Source organism: Lagopus leucura, unplaced genomic scaffold, assembly GCF_019238085.1.
Source record: "Lagopus leucura isolate 7727_CA_CO unplaced genomic scaffold, USGS_WTPT01 Super-Scaffold_100016, whole genome shotgun sequence".
Classification (NCBI taxonomy): domain Eukaryota; kingdom Metazoa; phylum Chordata; class Aves; order Galliformes; family Phasianidae; genus Lagopus; species Lagopus leucura.
In genome coordinates, this window is record NW_024962270.1 from 6,268,987 (window position 1) to 6,296,499 (window position 27,513).

Below are 27,513 nucleotides of genomic sequence, written 5' to 3' on the forward strand. Positions count from 1 at the left end.
ATTTCTGTCTTCATCAGTTTTATGGAATTATTAAAAGAACCCCAGTCCAATAGGGAGCTTATTCCTCATTACCCAGGTTACCAGGTTCTTTTGGTCTCATTTCCTACTTTTAGCAAGTTTTTCTTTCCTTTTTATTCCCATTTCACATCAAGAGAGAAAATGCAACAACTTAAATGATACTACTTTGGACTGATCTACTAACAAAAACATTATGTTTCATGATTGTAAGAATGATAGAGCTTTTTTTTTTTTTCCCCAGCCAAAACATCTCTGTAAGTGCCCCAGCATCATCAACTGATGGCAGCACAGCTCTGGGAATAAACAGACTTTAGCTAATGGCAGGAATCAACAGGGAAAACATGAAACAGGTATTTCTTCTTCACAGACAGTGAAACATGACTGAAGTTAAATGCACATCCTACTAGCACTGGAGCCAGTTAAATTTGACTCCTCATGTCTATTTATTCATCTCTTTTTTTAAAAAAGTTCATCTAGTTTCATTTAGTATCCATGTTTTTCCCCTTTGTATTTGGCCACTTCTGTCTTGGTGGAAATGAAAACTCTGCAGGCACTGCATAGACTGCACCGCAGGGCTGTGCCTATGTGGAGATTTTGTGACAAAGCTGCTTGGTGTTTGCATTAGGCTGTGTTTGGAATGCACTCAATACTCCTGCTGTTAGAGATCCTATATTTTAATATTCTGTAATAAAGAACTGTAATGCAACCATTATTAGAAAAAAAACAGCATTCACCCAGTGATTCAAAATCACCGAGTGTCTATACGTTGTTTTATTTCAGTCTTCTATGAAAAGTAAGTGTGTATATCCCATTGGCTGACTGGAGTCCATACAATTACATCAGAGATTGGCCAGTTTTGGGTAGCTCTGTATGAACTTCTCACCTCTCTGGCTGTTCCATCACCACCATCTCTCTGATTCCTCACCAGTCATTCCCAAATACTGAGCACCTACTCTTTTATTAGGGAGAGCAAGCGTATGTATGGCCTTACTTAACTGAGCCTGTTGTTTTTTAATATAAACATTTTTAGATAATGACCTTAAGCATTGAGGCTGTCCCAGCTCTGCTGGTGCACAGCTGTCTTTGTCTTAGAGGTAAGGTCTGCAATTAGCCATGCAGATAAACAGACAACATAACAGGAGCTATGAGACCCTAATAAGCATGAAGATGAGCAACTGTATTTTAAAGACAACAGAAACATTTCCTTGTCCCATAACTAAACTCTGTTGCAGCAGTCAAAGCAAAGAGCTGGAGAAAGGTATCCACAACCTTGTGAGCGCACATTTCAGCGCAACTTTTGTGCAACTGATACATGCATTTTCAAAGAAAGATATAGCATCAAATGCCATTCTAAAAAGCTTAAGTATAAAAGATCTAATATGTTCAGGATGGTTTTGATGGTTCTCTGTTCATGTTCTGAATTTTGGATTATGTCAACAGTCACATAATGAAGATATAGTGAAATCTTACTGTATTTCTAAATGAATTCAGAATAATCATTCTTCTTATTTTAAAAAATGAGCTCCAGTAAGACTTTTTTCCCTTTCCTTTTATTACCACACTGCAATTTTCATGCAAAGGATGATCTATTAAGAACCCAATGTTAGCTGGCCATCAGAAGCAGAAATGGATGATGGTTTAATGGAAAGGGAGTGAGCTGCAGTATTTGTGCTGTGCTGAACTGAATCGGTTCATTTCAATTGATTTCTTTGAGGAACAATTATCAAAGTGCAGTAATTCATAACTTTTCTATAAATTCAGAAATTAAAAATACTTCCTGTTTTTTTCATCTATCATCCCGACTTCAGATAGTCCAACACTCCCTTACTTGCAGATAAAGTTAAAATTTTTATTAACAGTAATGTTTTAACACCTATAGTATGCACCACAAATAACTACAGCACGTGGCCCAGCTTAACAGAACTGCAGACCCCTCCCCATCTCGCTGCCAGAGCTCACAGCCACACAGGGCAATGGGGCTGCGCTGGGGCTGCGCTCTGACTGCACACACACACACACACAGAGTGGTGGTGGAGCTCAGCTGAGGCCACAAAGGAAATTCATAATAATCTGGGTTAGCCCACGTTTTGTCATGTTACCAGAAATATTCTGTAAATAAATATATTAGTCGGCCACTTACTTGCAGATAGCGATTACTTAAACCAGCATTCAGCTTTTAATGCACTGCCATTCATTTGTAACAGCGAGCGTTCTCGCTGTGTATTACTATAGATCCAGGTTTTAAATTGAGATTGGTCACTATTGATTCTGTTGGTTTAATGATGACAGCAAGCTGCATTACACAAGATTCATAAAATTTCTGATATACATGAGCCATTATGGTGCCTGCATTGAGCTGGGATCACCTTGTGCCCCACTGCTACAGTGCCACGGAGCTGGGGGCTGTGCCCAGACCACATGGGTCCTATGCAGAGTGGGGTACTACCAGGAGGTGATAGGAAACGAAAGAAAAAAAAAGAAATCTTCACTTTTCTAGGAACTAATCAGTCACAACTGGCCACAGCTGATGCTTGTTTGCGTCCTTAATACCTCCTAAGTGTTAGTTACAGGTGTGCTTGTTAGTTTCAGCTTGCAGCAGAAAGCTCATTGTCTTAGTTTGTCAGCATTTATCAGGAGCCACCTAATAGGACTTAACAAAAGATTCACTCTCTGAAGTTTATCAGTTCCTTAAATCTCATTTACCAGTACTTTGACATTTAAAACTATTCTGGGAAGGGCAAATTAGAAATCAATGATGTGCTCATCAACCCTGCATCAATGCAGCTCTAAGAAATGTAGATCAGTCACTGAGGGAAAAAATGCTATACATGCCTTTCTAGAGACCAAAGAAAAATGCAAAAATGTGAACAGTTCAAAGGCTGAAATATTTAGTTACATTAAGTCTTTCTGAAATGCAAGATCTTGTCAAAGATCTGTCTTCAAAATCTGCAATTCCAGCACTCATTCAGTCGATCAATCAGAAATGATGCAGTATCCAAGGAATGTTTTGTTTTTTAGAAAAGATTTAGAAATATGATCTATCAGAGGATGCTGATGGAATAGAAACTGAAATTAATAAATAATCACAGAATTCAGTTTCAGGTGCTGCAGCATTTTACTCACGCAAGCTTTTATTCGGTGCTGCAGCACTCACCATCTGCAGAGCTCCTCATATCATTCATTTTTGGTCATTTAATCACTGGCAGTATGATTAATGCAGTTATTAGAAAGCTTGCAGTACAACTACATGGAATAAACCATGTTTGTGCATTATAAGACATTGTGAACTATTCTGGTAATTATTTTGATCACCTGTAAAATGGAGCTGGGCATGTTTTTTAAACTGAGATCTGGTTAAGCTAACAGGTTTCTCTGAGGGATCAAGAATCAAATTATTTTCTTCTGCTGTATTCTACAGCATGGCTTGAAACTACACATTCAAAGTTACAAAAGTCTGTTAAATGGGACTCTCTGAGAAGAAAAGCTAGTGATGAAAAACTGAAACTTTAACACTGTAGGTTATTTGTAATAATACACATATACTACATTTCCCAGTATCCCATTTCCCTACCTAGTTTTCTTTGTTTTGCTTTGTTTTATGTGACAGTGATTGAGTTCAGCGTATACAGGACGTAAATATAAGCATGCATATATAAACTTGCATTTGTGAGTAAGTATTGTTCCTTTGACCCATGAATGAGAGTAGTGAATGAATAGGTGACTACTTAATTCCTCTTGTCTCAGTCACCTATTTCATGAAAGGAATATTTCTGTTACCTGCGAAGTTTGGAATTTGTAACGTAAAATAATTAGGAAAATGTTTCATACCAACCCACCCTCTTTATTAAGTAATTTCTTCAAGTATTTTTAATAGTGCAAATTGTTGTTCTGCATTAGTACAATAACGATGGGAATTCACAGTCCAAAAATAAAAAATCTTAAAAGATTTCCAAAGTCAAACAAAAAAATTTTAATACTGTATTTTAGCAAGAACATTTTTAACAAAGAATGTGTACTTTAACTTAATATGGTACAACAGAGAAACCATACTTAAAAGTTTCCATTATCTAACACTCTACTGCATATTCATTTTTTCATCTTAAAAGACCAAAAGCCAAGCTGAACTGAGCATAAAAAAGCATCAATTATAATCCTCATATTACGTCAGCTATTAGGATTTAGCTCACACTTCTGAATTGGTCATCTAATGAAAGGACAATTTTTACATCATTCTTTTAAAAAATGTACACACATTTCTTTTTAAAACGTAATATATATCGAGTATCTGCTTCAGTAAACAAAGCTTAATTTATAAACACAATCGAAACAGCTCCATGTTGAACAGTTTCAGTGATAAACTGGACTTGTATGATGTACAGCCAGTGTGGACCTTTGTGGCTTAAAATCATTGTGCCATTGCTATACAGTAGTAGCTACCTCCTTAGGAAAAAAACGAAACAAAACAAAACGAGTTCTTTGGGGGTGGGAAGGGAAATAATTCCTGTATGTGCTTAAAAATACTAAAACTCCTTTCTATCTCCGGGGACCTAAAAATGATCTGTTGCAACAGGCTTGGTTTGGTATGGTAAGCTTGTAAAAAGTCTCAATATTTCTTAATGACAATACGGCAGTTTTCGATGCAGCAACAGTAAATTGCTTGAAATTGTCCTTCAAGTTTCATGCTACAAATCCTGTTCCTCACACGGTACTGAAGGCATCAAAGGTTGGAAGGGACATTTTTCATGAACTATATAGTCTTCAAATAGTGATCATTATACATTTTTCAACAATAGGTGTTTCCTTCAGTACATGATGGTAGGTTTGATGTATGTTCTGTTTTCTGTAGGAAAAAAAAAAGAAGGAAAAAAGTCAATTACAGAGTTGCGCGTTTTAGAATTATTTGAAATGTAGGTGGATTTCCTTGATAATTTGTGGACTTTTTTTTTTCTCGACACAAATGATCAGATCTACAAGTGATACAAACTGAGCTCAAAGTAAATATGATTTTATGGAGAACGAGGCACCCAATGACAAAGTCCTGAGAGCCCCCAGTCAGCGCGGTTTGTGTCACGCAGGGCAGTGAGCCCACTGCCCACCTCCTGTCCTGAGCCACTTGTTTCCTGGGCTGCTCCCAGCTGGCATTTGCTAGAAAAGGCTGTAAATATTTTGATCTGCATTTTTGTCTTTTGTGACGTTTGCTTTTTAGCTGAACACTGTCTCTTCTCAGAAGGCAGTTGGTGTTGTACTGCTTACCTCCTAACACAGGGTAGTGGCATCAGCTTTACAACGTACCATTATTATATGAACAAAACCTAGGGAACAGTGTTGGAAAACAACTGCACTGCATTAAAAATATAATAGCAGTAAATTGATCTCTGTTTTTCGGAAAACTGTTATTTCACTCAGAAACCTTCACTTCTCTTTTTAAGTTATTTTTCTTTCTTTAGGGAAACAAGTAGAAAGCTGCTTCCATCCTTTGTAAGACTATTCCTAGTTATACTGCCTATCAACTGTGATTTTTCACATTAAGCAATGCTAAGTCCAGAGGAAAAATAAATATGCCCACAGAAACTACAGCTAAGACTACATCTAACAAGAATCCATATTCTTGTTCATTATACAATGAATCATGAATTCACCCAGCTAAATCTGCAAGTACTGATCTTGAAGATGATAAGCAAAATGATAATATTGAGAAGCATTTTGTATAATGTTGACATCTATCCCATTACTGTTTTACATATGCCAATACTGAGCACTCATAAGGAAAGAACAAGTATTGACCTGCTAACTGACACTGATCCTTGGAGCAATCTCAAACTTTGCCACATTTCAATTTCAAAATGCATTTCAGCTATAATATGAGTGATTTATCATTTAGCAGTAGCTGTCAAAGTAACCTCCTAGATAAAACAAAAACATCTGGAACCATAAACAGAGGAGAGCAGTAGCTGAATTTTAATCCAAATCCGACATGTTCACTTCATTAGGAACAGGAAACAGCTAATTAGTAATTGAATGTTTCATGGTTTTAAGGAGGCTCAGACTCTCCAAACAGAGATGATTTAATATGTGTTCTGGATGTAAACAAGAATAAAGATCGGAAGAGCCAGGGACATAACATCTCTGGAGGAATGTTTGGGAGCATGGGAACCTCCAAAGAAATGACTAAAATTAGCTTCAGGCCTTTGGCTGATTAAAATTATTGTCTTAAGATTTACTGTGGCAAATATTAAGGCCTGGGGAGAGGGGTAAGCAGAAATGCACAGACTGAACATTGTTGTGCTTTTTTGTTTTCTGCTTTTCCTTCTGGTTATTAGGAAGTTCCTTCCCATAGCAGGCTGTAGGTGATGTAACTTACATTAACGCTGCGCTTCTAAATAAAGACAGCCACTGGCAAGACCTGCAGGTCAACGTGACTGCCCCCAAAAAGTCAGAAATACTCCTTATTGCCAAGCCAAAGGCTGACATTCTGCTGGAGTGTGCTTCTAGTGAGTCAGTAATTTAACAGCTCTGGTGCTCTGCACAGCAGCAGTTGCAGCACGGAGCAATGCTGCTCTCTTTGGGGTCTGAGCTCAGGAGCCAGATTTACAAAATGTCCCTCTGCCTAAGCACCCATATTGGGTGGGACTTCTTATAGATGTGCTTTACCATGTTCATATTATACCAGTGGAAGTCAGCAGGAATTAGGGATGTAGCTTGCTAAGTGGCCACAAGGCATCTGCTGCAGCTGTATTTGATGTTGGTACTTGTACAGATAGTGATGGTGACTGTGCATGTGTGCACATTTATGCTGTTCCATTTGCTGACAAGGTCTGGGCAAAGATAAGCGTAGGCACGTTCCAAGTAAGAGCTGATTTACCAAAAGTGGGAGCAGTAAGGAAGGCTATGATGAAATCAGCCTCTGATCTTCCCTACAAATATTTTTTAAATAATTTAAAGTATTTACTCAATTTCTTAATAAAAAAGAAACAGTTTTTACAACCACGAACACAAGTCCTCTCTCACAGAAGGGAGCAAATTCACAACTGTTACAAAATTCTTCATTTAGCCACTTGAAAAACTACATAAACTGACAGGATTTAAGATAGATACAATACTTTGATTTTTTGCCCAACCTTCTGCAAATACTTTGCGTAGTTAATCCCTGCCAAGTAAGATGTATTTGGAGATCAAATGTAACACTGATTCAGCTGGCTCTTCTCAAACACAGAGAGGGAAGGGAAGGTGTGAAGCAGCTGATACCATGCTCAGCTGGATGGCTGGGTCAGCAAAACCATGTGTTGGCTTTGGTCATTATACACATGAATAGATAGAGCTCATCAGGCCATTAACAAGCTCTAGGAAACCACAACGCTGTGACTTCCTTCATGCTGCCCAGCCTGGCACCCTTCCTGCTGCCCATAGCCCTGGGAGCCCTGCCCTGCCTCCACCCTGGCTGGCATCGCAGGCTGCTTACTGACAGAGAGTCATAGCAGGAGGCTGCAGAAAGAGAAGCAGTGAATTATTTGGACTACCGTCATTAACTTGGCTTGTGATGTAAACCTGAAGCTTAAAAGTTAGCTGAAAGTCATGTTTTCTAATATAACATATTCATGTTCTTAAAGTATTTTTTCTTTCAAATTATTGATCAAACTAAGCTAAGAAGTGGTTGTTAAGATAACTGTTGGACAATGGACTATTTAAAGTCTGGAACAAGTCTAATTTTTTTCCCCTTTATTTCTTAAGGAGAGTTCAGTGGAGGTATCTGTAGCACTTTCGTAAGAGAGAAAGCAAATGCCAAACCTCAAGCCAAGAAATACTACTGATTAGTAAACAAAAAACACATGGCTAGGTATTTCCCTTTTCATAAAGCTCTCCATGAGATGCCAGAAGTCAAAATGTGTTTTTGTTGCTGCACAATAAACTGAACTCTGTGGTGTTAACAACGTCACGCAGCAACCACCTATGAGAAATTACAGTGTCAGGAGCATCTGTGCTACCACTTCTACATGAATGACAACGTGATGCTGTCAAATTCATCTTTTTAAAGAATATTCACCATCTCCTCAGTGTAGCTGACTGCAAGCTACATACCATTTTATAGCATTTTACGGTACTATACAGCAAAGATTTGAATAAATCTGTGTGCAATAAATGTATTCTTTTATTAGGTTTATCCCTTAATCAAATATTCATTTATGTGGGCTTCATTCTATTAAAAAATGAAATTATACAAAGGTGAGCAAAAGTGTAGATTTACAGTAGTTTAAAGCCTAATTTCATTCTCTAGGGGTAATATTGACAATATAAAAACTGTATAAATGATATTCCCTAACACTAAAATATGCTTATGAGCCCCCTGTGCATGTTATACTGCTTTACAACCTACAGTGAAATGCATGACTGGCTTAATAAGCAAGACATTTAGAAAGGATTTTTTCCCCTTCCCAATGTATAACAGGAGTAAAGATCTCACAATCTCACTGTAAGCCAGAGCCTGTGTTAATAATTGTAATTCTCCCCAGGATGAGGCTGTCTTCCCTGAGTTGTTGGTCCGGGGTGTACATGCATCTCTTGCACTTTCCTTTAGCAACAACACCATCATTTGTCTTTCCCTTTGTAGATTTTAATATCTGTATAACAGGACAAATCCAAAGCAATAATTATCATCTCCTTATTTATTCACATTTTTCTTGTTTCTTCGTTTTCTCATCTTATTTTTCCCCTTGCTCTCAGGATAATTTGCACGCATATTTGAATTTCTGGAATGTTTTGTATGTCTTTGTGTTATCTTTAAATCAGTAATTCACCTGTATTTCTATAAAAAGTATTTTAAAACAAAATTTCCATGTGTACTCTCACAACTCGCATTGAGAACTGCGCCCTGATAATGCTGGTGTGAAAATCCAGGCCAGGAAAGTGTGCACGGTGCAGCTGGCCTGCTGTGATCTAATGGCACAGCTAGAATTTGGGATTGTTCAGATAATTTTAGCACACTTAGTTGCAGGAGAACATCACTGGATTAAGGAAATATGCAATCTGCTCCATAATGAGAGAACAAGGATAAATGTGTTGTATCGCTAACTGTAAATTATTCATGCTACTTCTAAAACAAAGACAAGCCCTACACATTGCAGGGAACAAGGACAGCAGAATCCCACTTTGCCAGTTTGGATCAAGGAGTGGGGAGAGCTGCTAAAGGTTGGGTAGGGCTGAGCCAGGGCTGTGTGCCTGCAGATGCTGGGGAGCAGCACGAGGGTGTTTGGTTGCCCAGCGGCTCCAGCTCTGCATGGTGGCTTGGAGAGTGGGAACCATGGCCTTGGTGGCACAGGGACGGGGTTGGACATGAGCTGAGCAAAATGGAGCCAGCATTTTAGTTGAACCAGAGCCAGATTGAGCTCTGAGTGCAGCAAAGATATAGAAAATACAATGCCAAGACAATAAAACTAACAGACAAAGTGGGGCTGGTTAGTTTGATTCAGTTGTTTTCTGTGCTGTGACACTCACAGAGGTGTGGTTTTTCCCCAGCTTACTTCATGCTTAGGAATAGTGACTTGACTATGTCAAATATTTCCACATTCACATTAATAGATATAAAAACTCGTACTGAAAATAGGACTTCTAATGAGTAGCAGTAGCCAAGGACAAGAATATGTTCACTGAATTCTAACTGTGCAGATGCTGGATTGCAACTGTCAGTGTGGGTAGGAAGGGAGTTAACACAGTAGTTCCTGCTGAGGAAATATCCAAGCCTGCTGACACTGAGTTATTGAATAAATGTTTGAGCCCTTTGTAAGAAGAGAAAGGTAAGGACCTTCACAGCCTAGTCTCCAAGGGAAACCTTTCCTCACCTTCTGTTTTCAGTAAATAACAACATCTCAGCCTCCTCCATCTCATGAGTGCGTACCGAGACAGAGATTCAGAAAAAATATTGTGTAGCGTAACTACAGATAGCATGGAGAGCAGGATCCATGGCACTGTCACTTTGCAGCCCTTTTTGCATGCATTTGCATCACCAACAGCGAGCAATGCAGCCTGCACTGGGATCTCACCACAAGAAGCAGAGCTGCCTTTTGGTTAGCAACTCAAGGGACTGCTCTCCCTTGTTCCTGCACTGCCTGCATGGCTATGGGAACCTTGTCATTGGGTGCTCATTATTCCAGGTTAGAACAAGAGAGGTCTTCTAGAAAACACAAAATGACGCAGCTCCAAGCAGCTACCCGAGGATCACTCATTCAGCCAGGACATGCATTAGAGACAGAGCACTGGGCAGGAGGAGGAAGAAAAGATCTAAGCCCTGCAGAAGCCAGGGTAGGATTTGCTTACAAGCAAAATACCAGGCCTCTATTAATCACAGTTTCTGATCAAACGGTTCTGGTCTGCTCTCGTGTAAAAATTTCATTTTTTCTAGAGAAAGCAATACAGGGTAACAGCACTGTCATTTCCAAGATGTGGACACTGTCTCCTGCAACAGAATAGCAGCAGCAGGGCTGGTTTCAGCGGATCACTGCATTTGAAGGTATATTTTGATAGAATATCAAATATATTTTGATAAAACCAAAGTCAAACCTTTTCAAAATCACTACCCTCCCTTCTTTTCTTTTTTTTTTCCTCTTGCAACTTTTTTTTTTTTTTTTTTTTTAAACTTTAGGCTGGATTTAAAAATAGGTTGGTTATATCCGAATATTAAAAAATATATGGCTTGTTCTCTAAATAATAGAAATAAAATACATTCTAGATTTCGACAGCCCTCCATCTTTGGCAAACAGATAAAAAAGTTATTCATGGCTACTGGCAGTTTCTGTGCTACCTCTCTGCTTGGCTATTTCGCAGACAAAACCAGCTGCAGCCCTGTGACTCTCCACCACAGACCCATGCTTTCACCTCAGGAAAGTCCGTCCACATACACTGCTGCCTCATTCTTGAAATTTAGAGTCTTTTAGCTTTTGTAAATTGTTATCAGCAAGTATTATGGTAATGTCTATTTTTTAGAATTTTAAGATAACATTGCTTTGCTGATTGTTCCAATATCCCCTAACAATGAAATATAGTAATACAAAAGTTAACTAAGGTATAAACATGCAAAAGGAGAAGTCTCCCTGCGATCATAAAATGATGTTATTTTCTGTTCAGCAGTTCATGTTACTGCTGTTCATGCTAATTAATTAAAGGAGCTGTTGCTGTAATGTGCAAACAGGGAATCTGAGAAACTGAGAGGGCTTTTAGGTCTCGGAGTGAAGTTAAGTCAATCTGGGCGCGGGCAATCAAATGTAATGAAATCACTTGTCAGTGCTAAGCTTGCAAAAACTGTGAAGTTTGACTAGGGAGTAAAAGGATTATAATTAGATTTCCAATAGGATAATAACTAAATGGCAGAAAGCAGTAAAGAGAAAATATTACTTTGTTAGCTAATGGTGCTGCTGTTCGGTTTTAGTTTTTATCAGCACACTTGTAGTTGTACTAATTTAATTTGCTTTTATCAGCAAAAATGCACTACTCGAATGGTACTTGAATGTCATTTGCAAAAAACATTGATCTGAAGGTGCACTTAATGACACCCAGTATGTTTATTTTATGTGAAACGGAGATTGCTTGATAAAATGGTTGACGCAGTATCTTCCTGGCCCAAGAGTGAGTTATGGAAGCAAGAGCAGAAGGTATCAGCACATGCATTGCCTGCTCCTGCACCACTCAGCTATGCAGGGGCTGTCAGACTACAGCAACTATTTCTTTTCTATTTGTCAGCTAACAGGCCCCTCACAGATTGAGCTGTGCTGGACCAGAAGCTCAGGGGTATGGAGGACAGAGCTACAGACTGTAAAGTTTGAAAAACTTTTAGTCTTGTCAGCACAAAATTTCAGTTCAATTAATACACAGAGCGTAGGGAAAATGAGTACTAAACGGAAGAGATTTATAACGCATATCAGAATCTCAGAAAATGAACAGCTTGTGTTAATAAAATCATTTTAAGAAATGAGCATAAAATATGATATGACTTAATCACTGTGCAGTATTTTTGCAATTTTCCTTTAAACCACCTTAAGGAGATACTGGCAGTGAAACTAATTGAATTTCAAAGGAAAGGCACTGTGTGAATGATAGATTTCTGTCCAGCAGAGTTATTGACAACAAAAAAAGAAAGGTCTGCATTGACACTGAGGCTTTTTTCTGTGCACTAGAGAGAGATTCTGGATGCTTGGAAGCAGCTTTGTATTAGAGACGTGTGTTTTGACCCTTCCTTCTCCCAGGGCCCAAAAAACAAAGGCTGTAAATGAAGGGGGCAGTGGAGGCAGTGTACTCAAACTGTTAAGACTGCAGTGCAAGAGTTGCTGTCAAGTTTCAGAAACTGTAAATCAAAAGAAAAAAGAATAAAAAGATATTACAGTATCAGCATAAATAAAAATGGAGGAGATGATGCTAAGGAACAGAAATACTCTGAAACCTAGACTAGCTCTATAGAGAGATCTTAAAAAGCTTTTCTATCAGCTGAGAGTGCTTAGTGAAAGAACTGGATAAACTCATCACACATTTACATATCAACAGGATTACCAAACTGAAAGTGTCAGAGAATCCCATATATGCTGCCATTCATGGCTGTGGTGAAGACAAGAAATGACATATTCTGCTTTCACAGCGGGGTACCAAATGCAGAGATATTGAACATAATCAGTGAGTGTCCAGGTCTCCCTTGGCTCAGGTTTTTGAAATGAAAAAAAGCTTTGTAACCCAAAGCCTTTTAAAACTGAGATTTAAGGGGAAAAAAAATCAAAACAAACAAACAAACAAAACAAAAAACTTCTCTGAAATTAAAATCCTAAGATTACAGGGCATTCTTCTTTATCAGTAATACACAAGAAGTGAGAATAAATTCTGAGTCCTTCTGTAAGTAAATGGCTATTGCAAGTGGCTATGCATCACCCTTCTCACAGTTACTTAGACTCTTTTTTAATAGAAGACAGATTTGAGCCACCTGTAACCTTTTTCTTTCTTTAAAAATGACAATTAACTTCCTTCTTACTCCAGTAGATTCTGCCCAGGTACACCTTGGACTCACAGAATCTTTTCGGGAGAGCACTGAGCGCTTATCTCAGCAGATACTGTAAATAGCACTAGGAAACAGTAGGAATCATTTGCATTTCAAATTACAATACATGTCCTGAGTGCTTATCCAATATTTTGACTATTTCTGGCAGTAACAATTTTCAAACTGCAATACTTAGTGCACAACTCCAATCATATGTGTACATATACATGACTATAAATATGTTGTATTATATATGTATATATGTAATTCTCCTTTTTTGTTATGTGTAGCATATGAACCTAAAATCACAAAAAGCGACAGCAGTAAAAATATTTGAAAGCTTTCCTGTATAGATGACAGATGGACAACAGATGCGTACCAGAGGTATGCAAAGTCAAGCCTTTAACAGTTGACAAATGCTAAAGGTTATGTTTCTATCTCTATCTGCACTGGTTCTAGCAGTACCTAAGATAGAATTCTCTATCAGATATTCTCGTAATACCCTCTGGTATGTGCACATCTATTTAAATGCATACTAAACATTTCTTTTAAGCCTTCTGGAACTTTTGTCTTGCTAAATTTGCCATCTTGTGATTTCCATCATCTACTGTTTATGTACTTTTTGAAAACATGTATGATCTTGAAAGGAAAGCAAGGATCGGAAGTGAAATATTTTAAAAAGATAAATCATTTGTAAGATCATTTCTGGACTAAGCCTGTATATCTGAGTATGATAAGTATCTAAGTATGAGTGTTTCCCACACCTCTGTTTAAACAAATACAATTACTGATCTTGTAAAGTAGCAATCTTGCTATACTTCTTTTCTGTATTGAGCAGGAAGACAAAATGAAGTTCCATAATTTACATTTATCTTAACACAGGAAAACAAGAGGTGCAAAAAACTATGCATTTCATTTTTTAATATGGCTTGTGATAAATGTGTATGTAATAGAAGGAGGTACATACTGCACCTTGCATTGCTGCACTGTCATGTTGGGTTCCGTTGTGTTCTATTTCCATATCTGGGATTCCGGCATCTGAAAGATGTGACACTGAAGATTAATGCATTCCCCTTTATCCTTCTCTCATGCATCTTTAGAAAAATATTCATAGGAAACTAAGATGATGGGCAAGTTGCATAACCTGACATAAAACATTTGGTCTTCACAGAATTTTCAGTAGTAAATCGTTTTCAGAATGTGCAAACATTACTGGTCTCACTGTGGATTATTTTTAATGTGCTTCACATTTGTCTGATGATCAGATAATAATCAACACATGATAATAATGTATCTATAAAATTCTTTTGGAGAATAAAGGCATCTGACATATGAAAAATAAAATGGAAATTAAACTGTGGTATTATTAAACCAAATTTACCTCTCAGGCAAATACCTGCAAAGTTAGAGAATTAAAAGATACAACCAGTACCAGTCAACGTGTTTGCATCTATGTGCATGTGTTTGTATGAGTGTATTAGTACAGTACCGTATCAGCTCAGGTTATTTAAGAGTACTCCATCACAAAGGGAAACTACACATGTAATATATTATGGGAAAGACTTCCAGGTACCTGAGAAAAGTTTTCCAAAACGGATTGTGCTGTTTTTTTCCAAGTTGAGAAGGAGTCTCATAATGAGATGTGCTCTTGAACTATTTAATGTCACACCGATAGTACCTCTGTCTGCAGTCCTTTGGGGTGGGGCTGAGGGCTTCAACACCCCAGGGCGTTAAGACAACAGATGCCATTATCCACCTTGTGCCAACAAGGATTAGCATGAAGGGTATGTGATCTGAATCCAGGGTACCTCAAATCCTGGAGAAACATCTGCTTCCCTCGTAATACAGCACTTTGAATTTACAGTAGAAAAGAAAAAACAAAAAAACAAAAAAAACCCCAAGAACACCTGAAGGGAGATGTGTGTAGTTTTGAAGTATTTCTGTGTAAAAGCTCATTCCTGATATTCTCAAATAGAGAATAACTGTACTGCTGCTTTCTCAGATCACTTGAGCTGGACAGTACCTGTTGCAAAGATGACATTTTGCTGGTCACACACAGCCTGAGTGAGCTCTGTGTCAGAGCAGGGCGATTGATTCAAGTACGTGTATGAGTAGTGCAGTACATGGGTAATGCATGTGTATATGTACCTTAGGTATATATGTGTATATGAAATATAGTACTACATACACAGACATCACATAAATATATTTGAGCAAATAAATTATTAATTTACATATTTTTTTCTTTAGAAAGTGCAGGTGATTGTTGTTAGGTAGTTTGAAGTTCAAGGCTCTGGACTAGAAACCTAAAAAGGTTCTCCCTTTTCAAACCTTTTAGAGTATACTTTGTGTGTACGCAAAATGACAAAGTCATCTGTAATAACAGCATCTGTTAAATGAGACAGAGCGTCAGAGTTAAATTAAAAATATTCAGAATAGCCCTTCACATTTTCTTGCCATAAAATTGTACCTGCAATTAAATTGTGGATTAAGATGCTAATGAGCTACCTGATTTGCATGTGCAATCAGATTAGCATGTAAATATCAGCTTTTCGCAGGCACCAACATATATATGACTACCTGAGTGTGCCTGCAAATCAAAATGTTAGCAGCCAGGCCGACAATAGCAGATGTAAAGATCTGTTAATCACATTGCTGGGGTGTTGGTCCCCTTCAATTTGTGGCTACCAGAACTGCTGAGTACTTGTAAATGTAGTGCGATAGGCAGGTGCTTACCAGCAACAACAGCATCTGGGTGAGTGACCTTACTGAGTGTGAGGATTTTAGTTTTCATCTGACATTCATCACAGGGTGCTGGCTGTGCCTGGGGGATCTGAAACGGGCATTTTCCTGACCCAGGAGGGGTGGTACAAAAGGTCCCTGCTGGCTGTGCCCACTCAGCCTCTGCTGGGAGCCTGTCCCTTCACACGGCACAATGGCAAGCTGTATATCCATGCCTGAATCACCACCGCTCACTGTCAGTGTCAGAACAGCCAGCCAGTTCCTGGGTACAGTGATATGCTGGACTATAAAACCCAGCAGATGAGAATGCCTCTGAAAGATGTTGCTCTCATAGTTAAAGAGTTTATATCTCTTAGGTGCTCCAGCTAAATCACAACTCACGGCCCATTGCAGAGAGCTGCAGTGGCAGTTCAAACAGACAGGCTTGCCCTACCTTTAAAAAACAGCTTGGGTACCCTTGCAACTGAGATCAAAGGCCAAGTTAAACTGATTACTTTCACTCAGCAGTTTTTGCAGTCTGCTTCTGTTATTATGGCTCAGTTGCTAGCAGTAGCCAAACAAGGCAAAGTTAATGTGAAGACTACATGACATACAAACACAGCAGAGACTGAATATAACTCTGATTCATGAGCCTCTGCAGAGACATCAGGATAGGCAAGATGCAAAGACCAACTTTAGCTGCAGAAACTGAAATTAATTAAAACTCAGCTAGGTTTAGTCTTAAAGATTCAAACCAACATTCTAAAGTTTGCTCAGAACCACTTCAAGCAGGATAGGTGAATACTCCCACTACCCAGAATGTAATCAGCCTCTATAAAATTAACTGATCTGAATTTGTTTCACAAGAATATCTGGGAAGTATTCAAAAACCTTATCAGCTCACAAGGCTGATACATATTTAACAAACTTAATAGATCCTGAGGCTGAGCAAACTTCAGCCGAACAGCTTTTAAAATGAAGCTCAGCAGTTCTCAAAATGAATCTGCTGGGAGAAAAGAGATCAGAGAACCTTAGAAGGACCAAATTTCACATTGTCTTAGCTGGCACTGTAACAGATTTCTCTGGCAACGTATTCAGCACTTCTTGTCATGCCTGTGTAAACTGCTCCATGTTTCTCTTGTCGCAGACATAGTTTTTTAATTCATGACCCAGAGCACACCGTCTGAAATAGATTTTTAATTATTTCAGGAAAGGGTCTTGCATTTTATTCTGGAATTTGCTTTATGCAATGTTTTAGTTTTTTAACATCATTTTACGTTAACTGTGAAAGGCCAACTAAGACATTACCATTTAACATCCTGAGACCGTCACCTGATGTGGCCTGTTTAAGCGCCTGTTCCACTTGTTCTCTTCTCTTTGATTCAAATTCCAAAGCTTCCTGCAATTTTCTCTTTGCCTTTTTTTCTTTCTTCAAGCGTTTCTGAATTGTTGCTGGAATGCAAATATATGATAAGAATGGCTGTTATAGCACAATTAGTATATAACGGATAAAGTAAACTTGTTTCTTAATTTCTGATGTTCAAGAGACAAGTTCTAGATAAAGAAAAAAAAAAACTGGACACAAATGTGATATAAACAAGCAAAAACCAACCCCATACCCTGTTCTGAAACAACAGCTAGTCTGAAAGAACTTTCAATCTTGTTAAAGATCTTAAATCATATTCTCAGTCCGGAACATTGCCATCGATGCAAGTCTCCTGACTAGAACCCGGGTTTCAGAGCCAGCTCAGACCCTGAGAGGCTACTGAAAAGCTGAGTTAAATGGGTACCAACTGAAATGAAGATGAAATGCATAGAGGAAGGGTAGCTAATGATGTATGTGAGTATATCTGCGGGCAAAAGCACTTTCACCTTTCATCACTAGTTCAAGAAAAAAAAGAGGAAACGAGAAAGAAAAGGAACAAAAGCATTGAGCACATGGTGAGAATCTCTTGAGAGAAAATAAGGACAAAATTCCCAGGTATAAAGGAGGTTGAATATTAGCCTAAAATACAGGCATGTAAATCAAGAACTTTTTAATATTCTCTCCGTTACCAATATCTCCTTCTAACAAAAACACTCTTAAGATCTGTAACTGGCTGATTGGACTAAAAATGGGTAACAATAAAGTATTATAGCGCGTCTGCAGCTGTGTTAGTAGAGCTTGATGTTCTTTACAGTCATCTCATCTCCCTTCTAAAGATGGAAAGCAGGGAAGTGCCTTGACAAAGATCATCCACAGGTCACTGGTATAGCCCTGCAAGATTTGGCAGAAAATGGAAGTATTCCTGACTTCTGTTCCCAATCTCAGTTTTAAACCCAACTATAAATAAAATTAGACCTGTAACTAGAAAACTATACAGCATTAATTGTAGCCAGATGATTCACATCATCACTGGGAACTGCTGACACTGCCTAAGGTTGTATTCCCTCATCTACATAAATTCAGGCAATAAAACATACCTTTTCCTTTTAAAACCCTGAATCTTAATTCCGTGTTTAACCTTATCTTTCACCGGCACCAGGTTACCATTTCTTTTGTTTGATGTACTACTGAACCATCTAGTGATGGTACTACAAAAGGTAGGCTGAACTACGAGACAAAAAAAAATTGAGCTTAAACATAAATACCCCGTTTCAAAATGACGTTTACTAGTCTATATTCTAGCAAATGCTCTTTACAGATATTGTTAAAATGAAAGGTGAATTTACATTTGCAGTGTTTTGCAATTCATTTTATTTGTCTGTGTCACCTGTGTGAAAATATCTGTGAATTTTAAATCACAATATTGTGAGAAAAATTGCTAAAAAACATGGAGATGTAACTTTCTGTGCTGACTTATTTATCTAACTCTTATCAATTTTTACAGACGTGAATTTGTGATTGCACCAGTCAGGGGAATAAATGGATACCACTGCATGAGCGATCTCTGAGAGATTTAATAAATTATGAATGCCAGAATGCAATCTGGAAACAAAACTTTGGAAAACTGAGTAACCCATGTGGAAAAGTCTATCTGTGACTTTCTATAATAATGTGGATGTTGTGATGACCTGAGAAACAAACAGTTCTGCAGATACTGATTACTGGAGAAATTCTTCAAGCCATAAGTCAACCAAATCTGTGAAGGACTTAAGATTTTTGTTGAGTTAAATATGACTGTGGAGGTATGTAGTGTTTTGTCTGCCTACACCGAGATTAACTTTTGTTGTACAGAAATACAGCTGTCTCATCTGCTCTTACACTGGAGTGACGCAATGATTCTGAACACCCCCTGCACTTTAACAACTTCTGTAGTATTCACTCACTCCTCGCAACTAGACTTAAAGTGTCCTTTGTCAGCTCTTAGCGAGCCTTGGTGCTGCAAGCAGGTTCCTAACCTAATTTCAATTCAAAACACACAGGAAGAGAGTAGTAGGCACTTACATCTGTAGCCTTATCTAGCTTTATCTTTCCGATTTCATGGATGTAATCCAGAAGTGGCTTTTGGTGTATGAAGAACTATTTCTCTCCTTTTGATGCAGATTAGAATTTTAAAAAGAAGACTGCCTGCTTTACAATATCACAGTGAAAAATTTAGATTTACCAATTTAATTGCCTATTATTATCAAAAGCTTCTAAAGAGTCATGGTTCTGTCTTAGAAGGCCTCATGTTAGGAAAGCTTTCGTATCTCACTCTTCTGATGGAAAAAGAAAACTATCTAGGTTTATTTGTTTCAGATCTTGAATTACAAGAGATGCCTACCTAAGTGCAACTATTTGGTTGCCCTGAAGTTGTCTAGAGGACAAACTAGCTGATTTAAATACTCCAATTACAGACATATTATCTTTCTCAAAATAAGACTGATCCTCAATGCTTGGAGGATAATAGCAGGAAACAAAAGAAATCAAAGCTGTCAAATGAAGAAATCGGGCTGGGAATATTACCACACAGACGGTGTGGTAATAATGCATGTGAAAGCCATGAAACTGAATCAGCTTTCCCTACAGAACCAGCCAAAATGCTCTGCGGCCAGTTGCCCTCCAGGAAATAATCCTTCAGTCACTGTTCTGCCTGCTTACAGAAACGTGTGCTTCATTCTGTTTTTATTAAATTTAAATCTTTCATTACCAGTGCTAGTCCACTGCTACATTACACTGAAGTATGAATGTCAGTTAACTCAGAGTCCTCAGTAGTTCCAGCTGGAAATGCCAAAGGGTTACACATTTAATAGGTATCTGAACTCCATTTTTCATTCACTCACCTCTGCTTTGCAGCTCAGCTGTAAGTTGCCTTTCCAAGCTCTCTCTGAGTTCTCTCTCTCTACAAAGCTCCATCTTTAACTCTTTCTTTTCCTGCTGTATCTGCTTTTCCTGGACTCTGGCATTGTCCACAGCCACTTTCAGCAGGCCCTAAAACACATGCAAATGTGAGACCTGAAAATACCGTTTTGTTTCAGCAGTGACAAAATTTATCCATTTATTTATTTTACTCCCTTTAGAAAAAAACCACCAATAACAAAAACTCAGGAGCCTATAGACAAGGAATGCACCTGGGCACTTAAAGTGCCTAAATGTTAAATATGAGCAATTTTGTGGTATAGCTTTTGCACATTCATCCTACTGGTATGGTTTATTACAAATGGAATACCATATCATTGCTGACCTTGGTCAACTGCAGGGAAAAGCAAAGGAGAAATAATGAGACTGGTGAATTTTAATATGACCGTTATTGCCAACTATTAAGTCAAATAGACAATGCATAAAATGTTTCCACAATCGATAATGCCGGAGAATGAAAACCTAGGCATTACATTAAATTAAAAAAAAAAAAAAAAAAATTAGAATTGCAGATACAAAACAGTTTCTAACTTTCTAAAAGAGTGGCAGAAGAAATACATTTTATCTGTTATAAATAGTCTGGCCCTATAGAGAATAACTTACCTGAATGTTGGTTAATAGTGTTTCAACTGATGAAAGACCATCAGCAAAAAGAAATGGCGCTGGAAATCCAGGAGGCAAGGCCTGTCCAGCCAGTTGGACTTTATCTAAGGTTGGTTTCATTATTGGAATGGCAATCTGGACCTCTTCTGTAAAGACAGGTTTTAAAAGCAAGATCAGAAACTATTGGAAATATGGAGGTCAAAGTGATTTTTAGAAACTGTTTCCCTGGAAGTCAAAATACAAGCACAGTAGTAAAGCTGATACGTTTTGGTCTTTGGGCAGCCATTGTTATTACTAAGGCAAGTTTGCAAAACAATACAGAGCAATAATAAATATACTTATGGCTATAGCATCGCTCTAATAGAGTATAGGCCATTATATCTCAAATTCTACAAAATTATACTACCGAATTATAACAGTATTATGCAGTTCATTAAACCTGAATGACTTTTCTTCATTCTATCATGTTTGCTATTCTGCGATGAGCATTTTTAGTCACTATAACCTTGAAAAAATTCTAATCAAGAAATGTACCACATCTCTTTATCCTTTTTAGCATTATCCTTCCCATACTCAGCAGTAAATAATCCCCACTGAGTCATCTCCTCCAGCACTGGCTCTGCCTGTCAGAGAGGCATCTGTGCAGGCTCCCCTGGCAGGTGCCATGCTGTGGTCAGCCCCACCATGGGCAGCAGCTTGAAGCACCATGCTGAGTTCTGTCTGCTGGGGGCACAGAGCTGGTGGTGGGGGCACAGGAGCGACTGGGGAGGAGAGGGCTGAGCCATGCTCTCGTGATGCACTGCCTACAGCTGGATGGATGCATCCCTGGCACACTGCATTACCAGGACCCTGTAACTTCCCCTTCACTCCCTGTTTCAGTTTGGTCATGTTGCTAAAGATCAAGCTATGCATGGACAGTAGAAATGTGTACTCAGAAAGAAGCGATGGTATTAGCAATTATTTTCCCCAAATCCTTTAAATTTTGTCACAAATCCTTACTAGCATGAATCTGAACTCACTTTTTTAATAGGGCAACTTAATGCTGTTTTAGGACAATAATACATGTATCTCCTTCTCTCGGATCCACCCTCTTTTGTGTACTACTTCTCCAATATTCATTTTAAGCATCAAGTTTATTGCTGAAAATGATGACATTAAAATCTGCTAGCAGTCTTCAAAGCCAAACTCCGTTCACTTATTTTACACTATGATGTTAAAAAATACTGGTGTAACATTCCAGGGAATTGCAGTCCATATGTAATATTTTCCTTTAATCTCTCTGGCACTTGCAGAAATTATGAAGAACATCTCCTCACAATTGCTTTTTAGTAAAGCTTGAAACTAATCTATTGTCCGTAAGTTCATGATGCATGTGTTTTCTAAGGGCAGCCGCACAGCCAGTCCAGATAGTTTCATTTGTCAAGTGTCTTGGTCATATTAATTCCAGGATTTACAATTAGACCACACCACATCAAAAGGCCTCCCTCCCTTCTCTCACCTCTCTTATTTCAAAAACAACTCCAAAAGAATCTGACAACAACAAATTAAGCCCTGGTGTCTCTGCAGCAGTAGAATTATCTGCTTTAACAACCTCCAGGAGCACCCAGTGAGCTGCAAGTGCTTTTTGCCGTGTCTCAAAAACACACCCACTGACAACAAAGCTGGGAGCATTACCAGATTCTAAGTATTCTCTGAAATCTCTGCTGAGGGAGTATTCTGTTTTCACCCTATGAGTTCATTAAATGGAACAACTTCATAATGATTCTGCAGCACTAATAACAACAAAAGCCACTAACCTCTTCACATCTTCACAGCTACCGTTTTGAAGCTGTGCTCATGTAAATTAAACAATCCTTTAAAAAAAACAACAAAACAACAAACCCCACAAAACAGTCCGGCAACACACTCAGACCGCAGAGGCTGTGCTGACTGAGATACACCATCTGTCACAGATCAGTATTTTTTATCAGTGGTAGTAGTTTTTAACGCGACCTGGTTAGCTGTTGCATGTGATGCTACATGGAAATAATACCTAAGGCATGGAGTCACAACAGACCAAACAGAAGTGGCATTTGGAAAGGAAAGTAACGCATGAAGTATGCATAATGGAAACCCATCGCTGCTTTAAGATCTCCAGAAATCTCTACTATTTGAAGATGAAAGTAATAACATTAAATTGGCTGAAAGGAAAATTACTATTGACTGTGAAGACAGGTTGCATGGTCTATGGTTTGTAATGTTACTGTACAGCAGATTGAAGTTTCAAAATAGTATTACTCTTCTTTAAAGAGATAGACACAGCTAAATTAGGTGCTGCTTGCTGCAGTGAGGATCAAATGCAAAAAGAATCATATTTCATCAGACCTAGTCAACACCAGGAAAATAAATAGAAATATAAGAGGCATGCAGGCAATGATTCATTTTGATAATCTGGCCCAAGAGAGACACATAGAGACAGCACACAGATCTAAGCTTCCACCAAAAGACAAATAGGACACAGAGGGTGGGAATTGGGATGACAGTGTAGCAGAGGTCACATCGATTTTCAGCAGCAGTTTTCACACAGATGAGATAACCCTGGACTCTATTTGGCCCATTGTTCATATCCTACCTGTCCCACAAGCAATAAATTTCCAAGTCCCAGAAAAAGGGCAGTAAAGAAGAAGGATTCTACTTACGACTTCTTATGATTAAGTTTTTGTGCTAACCAAACATGCTTTGCAGACCAAGGTCACATTGCATGTTAAAGTCTGTAATAGCTGAAAACTAGAAGAAGCATATTATGTTTTAGCGTATATGGGTGGAAACTGTCAAACCATTCATCTTTTTTTTTTTCTGATTGAAATCACACTCTGCAAAGATGAATGATAAATGCATTAGAAATCTATTTCAATCTTGTAATAGGTCTTCACATCTGAATGGTGTCTACATCGTGCCCACATTTTGAGTAAGTGCACAGTTAGGCAGAAATATATTAGCTAGGCTTAAGAAATTCTAATTGGGAAAGCAATTAAAAATGGCACGTGTTGGAAGCATTTTTGAGGACTGCATCAAGTACATCTTTTCAGCAGAAAAAGAAGATGTTGATTCTAGCGTTTTGATTTTAAAGAACACTAAGATACAAATGCTAAAAGCAGCACCCACATACAGTACAACAGAATAAACAAGAAATAAAGCTAGGGCAAATACTGTCTTACCAAGGACACAAACAACCTTCCTATTTATTGAAGCAAAGTGGGAACTACTTTTATTGAGCTTGTTTGTTAAACCTGCCATGCTGTATAATAGCATTCAGGAATCCATTTAGAGTGCACTCTTTTTATTTTAATTTCTTGCTGGCATCCAGGTGAATAGACGAAAGCAAGAATTATATTGCAGAGCAAAGAAATACACAGTAAATACTAACAGTGAATGGAATTATTATCCCAGGAAAGTGCACCGAAAAGTGCTAGAAAGTTTCCTGTTGTTAATGCAATATACCAAAGTATTTCATCTTCCATCTTCTGCCTAAGTTGCAGAAATCAGGATTGGAAAATTAAGCATCATCCTATGGACTAAATGCAGCACTGGGAACATGAGTAACACAAATTGCTCCCTGCGTGACTCTGCACAGCCCTAACCAACAGGCAATTTTATTTACCAGCTGGTTTATGTTCTTTCAAAAGACATGCTTTTAAATCCATCATTCATATACCTGATACACTTGACATGTCACATCCCTCTCAAAACAAGCTAGAAATATTAAAGCTGAAATTTACATATTACTAAACACTAGTTAGATCATCATCTTATTTTTTCACATGCATTTCAAAACATATTTGTCTGGAGGCTTTATATGTAAGCCTCACCAAAATTAGTTTACAGAACGGAAGATATAATGTATAAAATAAATATATGATAAGGAAAAAAGCATAACGAAATTCGTAAGAAATTTATAGTTATTAATCTGTTCGTTACTCATCACGACATTTGATCTCAGAAAACCTTCAGCCAGCATTAATAATATGGTTTTGGACATAGATGGTACTGGGATCATTCTAGATCTCTGCCTGTGGCACACAATTTAGAAAGATAAGGACTAAAAGGTTTCATCATAATTACAATTCTTGAAGCTTCGTATTTGAGTGATGGGGATTATATTAAATGATCCACAGTTAGAAAAGAACAGCCTAGGTGCTCCAGTGGACTGTTTTAACCTTTAATAAAATAAAAAGGTATCCTCAACACCAGCTGAGTTGTATGTGCATCTTTCATAGTAAGACCTTACATTTCTATTTGAAATGGCATTATTTGCCCAAAGTTCTAACAGAATTATCCAATTGATAACCCTTGAATTCCAGTTGTATATCTACTTCACAAAGACAATGATAGAAGAATTAGGGCTCAGATAACGATTTTTGATGGCAAGAAGCAGTTCTCCAAAAAAAAAGAGACTTTTTTATTTTAAACTCTGGCTGCTTTTACACTGCTTACCAAGAAACTAGAATAATTGTTTTCTTTTGCAGAAAGGCAAGTATTTAAAACTATTTAAAGCCTGATAATCTGTGAGTCTGTGGGACAGGACTGACAGTCTTCAATGCCTTAATCCCTCTGAATTCCTCCATAGAGCTCTGTGTGCCTTTCTCTCCCTCACTGCCTGCTCCTCTCCTGGGGGCTGAGCCCTCCTCTCCATTGCTGAGAAGAGAGACCTCCTTCTAACTTGGCACCCATCAGACTTCGACATTCACTGCTTTAACCTTGTGATTCAGGTGCCAAATTTGAAGTCGTTGCTGTTTTTCTTAATTACAGCCCTTGTATGAACAGGGTCAATGAATGCAACAGGGAGATTCTGACTGCTGCATTGCGCTAGCTTTAAATCAGACTACTTCATTTTCCAGTGTTTGATACAACTAAATAGCATACAAGCAATTGTCACTACAGAGCTTTGCTGTAAAGAAACTTCCCTTTAAAAATACTGTCTAATCACTATACATGCATTTCCAGACTGCCTTAAAAGCTTTCAGAAACTCACAAAACAGTAACGCCAAATGCCCTCTGCTTCACAGTACCTGCTTCCCAGCTGGTTCTCACCCATGCAATCTGAAATCAATTCATTCTGTCCTGAAGCGTTTAGTAAAGCCTGCCCATCGTTTTCAACATTGGAAAAATGTAGACCATGTCTGTAAACATTTAGAGCAATGTGTTGGCTTGGGAAAAACGGAATAGTAAACCACAGTGGAAAACCAGAAAGCCAACTGTGTGAGCAGTGCATACACTTCTATTGCCACAGAGCTCCTCGCAGGAATTACGAGGGTGTGCTTTCCTGAAGGAGGTCATAAAGAAGACATTTGGGCTTTGAATAGGAGAAGGAAGCAAAAAGCAAAGCAATGAAAATTTCAGTAGAAAAGGCTGAAATTAGAGTTTACAAATTGTCTTTATCTGTGCACTCTTTAACAAGGGATGAATAATTATACAGCTTTGACATTTTCATCAATGTACTCTCATTATTAAGACAGAAAATTACACCTATTTATAACTTCAACATATTTACAATGCCCTCTGATGCTCACGTGGCAGTGACAGTAAAAGCACCTGAAAATACTTCATTAATTCAAATCTTAACAAAAAAAACCCCATGAGTTAGATGAGATTTTTGTCTTGTAAAACATTAAATCTGAGATGAAGATTGCAGTGATTCACTGCACAGACACTGGAACATTTCACTGCAAAGAGCTTTAGTCTAAATTTAATATATACAGACTAGGAAAAATACAACTGATGCCACTTGAAGAAATTCTGTTCATCATGAAAAAGCATAAGTACAATTAATGCTACCAATAAAAATACTAAGAGCCTTCCAAAGTGCTACATTTTATACGTACAATAATTATTTAGAATTAGTTGCTTGTGTATGTTAATATTATACCTGCTTTATCCTCTAAGCTGCTCCTCAGGCGGGTTTTGGTCATCTAAATTCCAGCATTTGAAGTTGCTCTAGGCTTTAACTTCTAAATCTAGGTAGGAGCTAATTGCTATCAATCTGCATTTTCCATATGGCAACTTAAAGCAACTAGTTACTTTCAGCTAGTAACAGCAACTTGTCATTCCTTGCAAGGACAAGGAGCAGTTTTTCTCTTGACAGCAGAGAAAAGTGGAAATGTGAATTATTCAATAAAAGGCCAGTAATAAAATTACAACATGGAAGAAAGGAAGAAAATGAAACAACAAACAAAATCCTGCTCGCGGCTATTACCAAGAGACCGTATTTTTTTCTCAGCTAACTCTCCTATTAACATTCACAAAGGCTTTTTCATGGTGAGTTTTAAGTCTCATTGCAGTCTGACTACTCTTCTACCGGGATTTTAAACTGTCAGATGAGGATGGGTAGGAAGAACTTGCCAAGAGGAAAAAAAAATTCTTCCATTTTCTTGGCGGATTCAGCTTTTCCCTATTAATGTTGAGATTATTTCTTCAACTATTTTGTTGCAAATATTTATGACTCCATATGGAACAACAGATGTTGAAGGAAAGGGACAGCAGAAAAGACTTCATTTTCAGCAATTACCCTGCTACTTGTTGTCATACTGTAGGTGTTCTTAGTGCATCTATTTTACACACCACCCTGTCCTTTCACACACTGCAAAAATGTCAGTTTGGATAATTAATGTAATAAATTTCCACAATATTTCCATCTAAAATCATTTCCATAATATTCACTTATGCAAATAAAATAAATAAGGCAACAGGAAGAAGGAAATCAAGAAGGAGGAGGGAAGACAGGGATTGCTCCCAGTCCTTCTGGACGATCTGAGCAGGAATCGGTTTCTCACAAAGTGCCTCAGGTCCTTAGTACAGAATCTTCCCT

At 38.0% G+C, this 27,513-nt stretch overlaps 1 protein-coding gene across 4 annotated transcripts in view; it reads right to left on the reverse strand.

The window, feature by feature from the left end:
- Positions 1 to 3,964: 3,964 nt before the first annotated feature.
- The window catches only part of DACH2 (dachshund family transcription factor 2), a 262,986-nt gene continuing 239,437 nt past the window's right edge, over positions 3,965 to 27,513 (reverse strand). For 3 of the 4 annotated variants that reach the window (XM_042876474.1, XM_042876477.1, XM_042876478.1), the window contains 5 exons: positions 20,670 to 20,815; positions 19,991 to 20,138; positions 17,054 to 17,197; positions 13,997 to 14,062; positions 3,965 to 4,858 (listed from right to left, as the gene is read on the reverse strand). In XM_042876474.1, the coding sequence (XP_042732408.1) occupies positions 4,821 to 4,858; positions 13,997 to 14,062; positions 17,054 to 17,197; positions 19,991 to 20,138; positions 20,670 to 20,815 (542 nt within the window). In that variant the 3' untranslated portion in view covers positions 3,965 to 4,820. The remainder of the gene's footprint in view (positions 4,859 to 13,996; positions 14,063 to 17,053; positions 17,198 to 19,990; positions 20,139 to 20,669; positions 20,816 to 27,513) is intronic. The other variant, XM_042876476.1, reaches the window with a different exon arrangement.